The sequence below is a fragment of the Nematostella vectensis genome, chromosome 5 (genome assembly GCF_932526225.1).
Source record: "Nematostella vectensis chromosome 5, jaNemVect1.1, whole genome shotgun sequence".
NCBI lineage: Eukaryota > Metazoa > Cnidaria > Anthozoa > Actiniaria > Edwardsiidae > Nematostella > Nematostella vectensis.
In genome coordinates, this window is record NC_064038.1 from 10,993,910 (window position 1) to 11,001,836 (window position 7,927).

The 7,927-nt window shown below is 41.2% G+C and overlaps 2 protein-coding genes across 2 annotated transcripts; one reads left to right on the forward strand and one right to left on the reverse strand.

Moving 5' to 3' along the window:
• Positions 1-1,396: 1,396 nt before the first annotated feature.
• LOC5517676 (myotrophin) lies at positions 1,397-1,837 on the forward strand. The gene has a single exon (XM_001637567.3). The coding sequence runs from the start codon at positions 1,397-1,399 to the stop codon at positions 1,835-1,837; it is 441 nt and encodes a 146-aa protein (XP_001637617.2).
• A 1,852-nt stretch (positions 1,838-3,689) lies between these two features.
• Positions 3,690-7,564, reverse strand: LOC5517677 (papilin). Its single transcript, XM_001637641.3, has 4 exons — positions 7,408-7,564; positions 5,467-5,562; positions 4,435-4,530; positions 3,690-3,869 (listed from the first exon to the last, which is right to left on the reverse strand). Exons 1-4 carry the CDS (start codon positions 7,472-7,474, stop codon positions 3,742-3,744), a joined length of 387 nt encoding a protein of 128 aa, XP_001637691.2. The 5' UTR covers positions 7,475-7,564; the 3' UTR covers positions 3,690-3,741.
• Between the last annotated feature and the right edge of the window lie 363 nt (positions 7,565-7,927).

The following is a 7,927-nucleotide window of genomic DNA, read 5'->3' on the forward strand; positions in this document are numbered from 1 at the left end:
ATGGGTTTTGGCGCCTTGAAGACTGCCATTCCGTCAATAAGGAGTGTAAACAGCACCGATTTACCGCATTCCTGCTTAGAAACAATTTGATCAATTCTAGATAATGTCGGTGTCCTCTTTCTCCAGACATAACAAGTCTACGAATAGTTTGCTTTTCAACAGATAGGTGAATAACCATGTAGATAGATATTCGATCTGTGTCGTGGAATTGATTTTAAATAGTCTTTTGTTTTCTGTGAGTAGAAATATCTTGCCTAGCCTTGTGTAACTATATTTGTATAAATTTTGTGAAGATTACAAAAAGCAATGGTAATAGTTGAAAATGAAAGCTGTAATACACAAAATTGCGTTTCTCTCTGGGAAATAAAGGAAAGGGTAGTAACACTATGTACAAATGTTTTCGTTTATTTAGCAACTTTTGTAAAAAAAAAAAAACTCGATTGCAAAACTAGGCTTTTTACAATTCTCCATTAGCATAAAAATCAAGACTAAACTCCTTACGATAATGACATTTTTTAAAAGATTTGGGAAGCAATACAAGTATCATGGAACTAAGACCTAAAGCTTCCCTTTAGGTGAAAAACAAAACAACTTAAATTAAGTGAGTGACGATATCTGAGGAGCTAAATCCAGGAGATCGTAAGTGCTAGAGAACCACCACAATGGGCATACCGACACGAAACACAAAAGCTTGTCTGAACTAAACGTGGCCTGTTGGCAAACGTTAAAAGCGTACACTCAAAAAACAATTGACAACAATATCAATTGATCACGCACCAGAAATGTTAAAAGTGTTGAAGAAATTTCAAGAAGTCAAAACGTGAAAATCATTAAGGTTACATTTCCGTGGAGACAGGGCCTCTAGGCTTGGAGTGGAATGCTTTGGGTAATTTTAAAGGTTGTCATTTGACGCGTGGTGTGCACGAAACCACACCGCAAGCTTTTAGTGTCCTTAAATCTTAAGGTAACGGAGATAAAATCGAATTCAGAAGAGCGAAAGGTCAAGATTTTGCCTGTCGTCGTGTGGGCTCTATCGTCATTGAAATCTTTGGTATTTTAATGCGAATAGTACCCCAAAACGGCTAGTATAAACTAGTTGGGTAATCTTGAAGGGTTTAGAAGCAGTGCAAAGTGAAGGTGATTAGAGCTCCGTCTAATCCCTAACATCGACTTTGTATTTTTGATGAGGAGGTTAGCACCGATTTTCTCATCAAAGATAGACTACCGGAAAGGACCTATAAAAGCGTGTGTGGTGATTCAAGATAGGGGAGACTTTCCGACTTTCCTGTAGTACCTCCTCTGGGTTTCATTCTAATGACGTAAGAAAGTAGAGTGTACAAAAGCAGGACTTAAAGCCTAATATTCAAGACAGTGGACAGTACTGGCGATGAAAAATATGAAAACCGAACTAGTGAAACCACCGAGACCAACGTCCCTAAAAGCCAGTACAAGTGCGACAAATCTGCTTGTGATTCCGCGTCAGAAACGGCGGCAACGTAGCCTCTCCCTGGATCCTAAAATCGTGCTTAACTGGGCGATAATTCGCAATGATTTGGATACAGTTAAAGGAGTAGTGGAATCTCAAAATGTTGACATCAATGAGCCTGGTATTGACGGGTTTTACCCGCTGCACAGAGCGGCTACTACGGGGAGTTTGGACTGTTTAAAGTTTCTGATAGAACGTGGCGCTGACCTGAATGTACTCGCGACAGACGGGTCATCGGCGCTCGACGTGGCGGTTGCGGAGGGTGAATACGACTGCGCGCTTTTATTGGTCAAATCTGGCGCGAATATTAGCCGCATTAAGGACGGTCTACTGTGCGGGATTACAAAATAATCGGCTCCAAAAACCGCGACAAAGTGAAACCCGTGATTTTCGAATGGTTTTTCTAAAGAGGATTAGCTCTTTGGAACGGAAGTGAATTCACTTGAACGCATTGTCACGCCAAGATAAGCTCTTTAGATACTTCAAAAGAAACTTTGATTTTCACAATTATAGAGAAAAGGAAATTGGGGTCTTTAAAACTTATTTGTCGCCATACATGTGTACTCGTTACGTGACGAAGGCCGAACGTTCGTCGGAAACTTTGAGGGAAACTGCCCTTCAAGTGACAGATATTCTAAGAATCATGACTCGTTGTACTGGAAAAAGCGCACGTTCTTCTGTTAAAGGTCTTTTAACCTGTATAGAACAAAAGGGCTAAGGAGAATAACCTTCACCTTTAAGGGGATTTCCTAAATGAATAAATGTTTGTTATCACGCGATGTAGATTGTGTCAGTAGAAGTGCGCATTATAATACCTGTATTGCAACATTGAGATCTGTGCACGACAGACATACAGCTTAAAGGGGCTACGTGGCCAGATGTGCGCACCTGGGCTGCGTATTTAGTTTTTAGTTAAATATACTTCATACATGACTAGCGAATATCCAAGCGCGTGGCCAGGATTTGCTGATATCATACGGAAAAAGTCAAGATGATGTGCGCCCGCACCCTTAGTTACACGCTTCAATATTCACAAGGGAACTTCCCCTTTTCACTTTTTTTTCTAAAGAACATCTAAAAATTTCAAGAAAAGTGTAAAATAATAGCTCCTGAGCCCCGCCTTGATTGATCTACCAAAAAAATAATCTTGATAGGATACGATAATTATGAAGCCATATGTATATTTTCACGTTAGTTTAGGGGGAATTTGGTATCCGAAGGATACAAAATTTGTGGGTCAAGAGATAAAGATAAGATCTGGATAGGACAAACATGTACGTATGTATTTTAAACAAGGACCTGCGGTATAAACGGCGCGCGCCTGTCCCAAGTTATCATTCCCGCTAGACTTTGTCGAGTGTAGCCTCCTACGCGCCGCTCTTTGGGACCACGATATTGGGACCACGATATCGTGGTCCCAAAGAGCGGCGCGTAGGAGCCAAAGAGCGGCGCGTAGGAGGCTATGTCGAGTGCAGAGCCCAATAAAAAGAAGAAAAAAAAGATGGGATCAAGTTATAGTGCAGTAACAACTAAATTTTCAAACTTCTCTGGTGACTGGACAGATAAGAAATAGTGCCTGGGAAGATTTTTAAGTAAAACGTTTTCTGGTTTTGTTATTTTCACGCGCGAACTAAAGAATAGCGTCATTTCAAACGAGTGCGCGCTGCGAGTGCAAGGCAATAACGGCTTTTTCTTTTGTCGGACTCGGACGGACGGCTTTATTAGAGCGCGCAATGCAGCACGGGATGGAGGGCTTGTAGAGCGCGCAATGCAGCACGGGATGGAATGGGGGATGGGGGGCTTGTAGAGCTGCAATGCAGCACGGGATGGAACGCTTGTAGAGCGCGCAATGAAGCACGGGATGGAGGGCTTGTAGAGCGCGCAATGCAACGCGGGGTGGAACACTTGTAGAGCGCGCAATGCAGCACGGGATGGAAGGCTTTGTAAGCGCGCAATGCTGCACGGGATGGGGGGCTTGTAGAGCGCGCAATGCATCACGGGATGGAGGGCATGTAGAGCGTGCAATGCATCACGGGATGGAGGGCTTGTAGAGCGCGCAATGCAGCACGGGATGGAGGGCTTGTAGAGCGCGCAATGCAGCACGGGATGGAGGGCTTGTAGAGCGCGCAATGCATCACGGGATGGAGGACTTTTATAAACGGCGTGCAGTTCGGCGAGGGAGAGAAGACATAAAATTCTATCGTCTGCTGTCGCACCGGTTTATTGCATCTTAATCCACAAAATTCTGACAGCATTTAGAGAGGGCAAAGACCACAGGTCTTTTTGCAGTTACTCCTGAGGAAATTTCGATGCTTTGGGCCTGCTTTTTGAAAACAGCCGTACTTGAAGGATTTGCAGGCGAACCGGAATATGTCATAACAGGCTAAAAAGAAAAAAGCTTATTGTAGTATTATAATCATATGAGTCGCACTGTCAATACTACCACCCCCCCCTTCAGCAGCTCATAAGCACCATCATCATCATCATCATTATGGCTATCATCATCATAACTAACACTATTACAATCATCTTCATCATTATCATCATCACCATCATTATCATAACTAACACTATGACAATCATCGTCATCACTATCATCATCACCATCATTATTATAACTAACACTATTACAATCATCATCATTATCACCATCATCATCACCATCATTATCATAACTAACACTATTACAATCATCTTCATCATTATCATTATCACAAAAGCCATCATCATCATCATCGTCATATCAGCCCCATCAACATCACATGCTTCCTTTCCACTTCTCCCCCAATCGCCGCCGGCCGATTTTTTCCTCCTTTCCACTTTGTCCTCCCTTTACCGCTACTACGCAAGCTAGCCCCCCACAACGATCTTTCCTTTGTGACGGCCGCAAGAGAAATAGCCATATTTCATATTTCTAAATCTGCCTTGTATTGGGTTAAGTTGCTTACGTGGGCAGGGACGGTCTGGCAGTCGCTCGGTCACATCATCCCAACAGCATCCAAACTCAGAACTGTAACAAAGTGGGGCCGCCATGGCTTTAGGTGCTGTGTAGAGAAATGCAAATTATAAATCTCGCGCCCTGATTGGCTAGCATAGAAAGGCACCCATGATTCTTGCGCCCCGATTGGCCGGCATAGAAATGCAACCATGATTCTTGCGCCCCGATTGGCCAGCATAGAAATGCACTCATGATTCCTGCGCCCCGATTGGCAGGCATAGAAATGCACCCATGATTCCTGCGCCCCGATTGGCCGGCATAGAAATGCACCCATGATTCTTGCGCCCCGATTGGCAGGCATAGAAATGCACCCATGATTCCTGCGCCCCGATTGGCCGGCATAGAAATGCAACCATGATTCTTGATCCCCGATTGGCCGGCATAGAAATGCACCCATGATTCTTGATCCCCGATTGGCCGGCATAGAAATGCACTCATGATTCTTGCGCCCCGATTGGCTGGCATAGAAATGCACCCATGATTCTTGCGCCCCGATTGGCCGGCATAGATATGCACCCATGATTCCTGCGCCCCGATTGGCCGGCATAGAAATGCACCCATGATTCTTGCGCCCCGATTGGCCAGCATGGAATAGTTTATAACTAATGACTTATGAATTTTGCGCGCTGATTGGTCGCCATAAATAGCACTCGCGTTCTGTTTGCCTCCCCCGGTTCTCCTTTACAAACGTTCTTTGCTTGAAAGTCCTAAGTTTTATTTTTATTGGTGTGATTAGGGGGTTTTGAGTCGGGGGTTAGGGGCGAAGGGGACGGGCCGGAGGAGTTGAGAAATCCCAAAGAAAAATGACCTGGGTGCGTTCCCATGCTGCTTCTATCATAGATATGCAAGTCTCTTTTCGCGCGCTACTGACTGGGGGCTAAGTTACGGCGGTCTATTTTATGTTTAATATTATAACATGTGGTACATTACACGGGAGGATAGGTTGAGAAGGAAGCGGTTATAAGGCAGTTTTGATTGTTACCTGTGCAGCCGGCCCCGTTGTGGCCCTTTGCATCAGTTACACCGTCCGGGCAGCATCCGTAAACAGAATACTTGCAGTCCATTATGATAGGACGTGCTACAAGAAAACAGTAATATGAATCAGACATCTACGCAATTGAGGGAGTTGTTAAAACGACCCATGATTCAAACAGGAGACAACTTGTAATTGTGTACATTTTTTTTAGATCAACGCAAGTAAAACGGAAGTTCTGATTGCACGTAGAAGTGCTTTAGATGGTTATAGTACAAAGACACGTTTGCTACCGTTCTTATTTTTGGAACTATAAGAATATAGAACCTAATGAATTATTAGGAAGAGAATTACACTAATACACTAATGATCAATAGCAATAATAAGGTTGTTACTATGAGCACAATTTGATTTTGCATTTTAGAACGCATCAGGACTAAAAAATATTTTTTTTCACCTGCTATCTGGGCCTCGACATATTCTAAGCATGTTCTTAAAATTTGGTCGTTCTTATAGAAAAGGTTATTATAAAAAAGAGTGTGTTCTACTCGATAACAACTGTCTTCGTCAACATCATGAACATCCTAAGAAAACTAAAATGAAACTTAAGAGATTCCACTTTACTAAATTTGACAGACATGACATATTTCGAAGCTACATGTTAAAGAAAAAAAGAAGAAGAAAAGAATCAGTGAAAATGGGATAACTAGCGTAGAAACGCGAAGAAAAAAAATACAATTTACCAACAACATGTTCATTTTGTCTGATGTCGGCTCATAGTACTAATTTCTCGATAGTTCTCGGTTAAGTCTCAATAGTTTTTTTTGAAGAGAATAGACTAGATTTCGTTGCACAGCATATAGCTGGATAGGGCTAGCTACAATATTATGATGTTTTTTTATGATACTAGAAAGCTTCGGGTTATTTACAATAATTTCCAAAAAATAAAGAAAATAAGACTGTAAGATGACTTTCAACGAGGGATACAACTGTAGAGAACATTCTTAAAAAGACATTTTCTTTACTTTATGACTTTATAAAGTCATAAACAAATTTTTATTTCACGCGTTTTATTTAAAGTTAAATTATGGGCTTGACATAAACTAATATTTAGTATCCATCGGGACGAATAATGTTATTGCATCGTTCTGGCCTAATATCCGCTCTTTACGGAATAATTTTGCCATGTTTAGCAAGATGTTAAAGAGTTTGTAAGAAATCGTTTATTATTTACAGCAGGTTGGTGAAAAATAAAAGGCATTGTAATTTAGCTTTTCCTCCCATGGAGCCGTTTCCGGGGTGTTGGTTTTCCTCTTTTTCGCTTGTGCTAACGTGCCCTAGATGCTGTAAAACATTCTTCCGTCCCGTTGAAATCACGGTTAGCTAAAGTTCAAGACCGTAGAATAAATTCAGAAACCGGAAAAGTATTCTTCTGACACGATAAAAAACATCGACAAGTAACTCAAGACAGTGACAGTTTACTGTTTGTGCAAACTATGGAATTGATCTTGCAAAAACCACGATTGTGATCAATACTATAACATACGCTGCAAATAAAAAAAAAAAAGGGCAAAGCTTTTCAGTCGTCGAAATGAATCCTTAACACATATCTTCAAAGTTTATTTAGAGAAATTAACTTGAGGTTAGCTAATTCTAACAGTAAAAGAATAGAAAAAAACGAGAAACGCCCTAAGAAGCTTTTTAAAATAAAAAATGAAGAAAAATGAGAAATACATCGTTTATTTATAGCTTATCGAAAAGCGCCTTTTTTCTGAACTTGGATACATATGAGCTTGCTAGAGAAATTGGGGACTTCCTTTTTTAAGGAAAAACAGGGGGTAAATTTTTTTTCTTGCTCAGCAAATCGGGATTCTAAGACGGAAAATTTCTTTTGTAAGGAAACTCATGACATATTCTAGTTACTGATAAAGGGAAATGTCGGATACCTACCGCTCTTTTGTGCAACCACAGCGACAAGCAACACCGAGAGTAGAGTGAGGGATTGGTAGAACACCATTTTTGGTGACACGAGGCAGAAAGAGTCTGTTCACAGCGCTGAGGGAGTGTGTTGGCCCATAAGACGAAAGCTCATTTTATACCATACTACTTTTTCTTTCCTCAGGAAATTGGTCAAAACTATTATACATTGTAAGATTTTAATTCTATTCATCCAGAGAACTGCTGCTGAGACGGCGAACGAATTATGATTTACCTTTATAAAGTTTTGAAATAGGATGGGTGGCTGAGAAAAAAACAAAGATTTGGGATAATAAGAGGCCTTTTAGAAAATCACTCAAGCAAAAAACTATTTCCAAAGGCTTTATTTTCAAAGGAAACTCCTAAACCGTCGTCAAATTTACTCCCAAAAAGCTGAGTGTCTTTTGATTTTGTTGTTGTGTTTATCGCAATTTCTCTATAACATGGGCTATTTTTGGAGCGGAAATTAAGGGGAGGTTTACTAACAAGCCTC

Coding starts and splice junctions, on each gene's coding strand:
- LOC5517676 (XM_001637567.3), top strand. CDS start 1,397: ATGAAAACCGAACTAGTGAAACCACCGAGACCAACGTCCCTAAAAGCC.
- LOC5517677 (XM_001637641.3), bottom strand. CDS start 7,474: ATGGTGTTCTACCAATCCCTCACTCTACTCTCGGTGTTGCTTGTCGCT. Junction 5,563..7,407: donor TGTGGTTGCACAAAAGAGCG/GTAGGTATCCGA, acceptor GTTTTCTTGTAG/CACGTCCTATCATAATGGAC. Junction 4,531..5,466: donor CAACGGGGCCGGCTGCACAG/GTAACAATCAAA, acceptor TTCTCTACACAG/CACCTAAAGCCATGGCGGCC.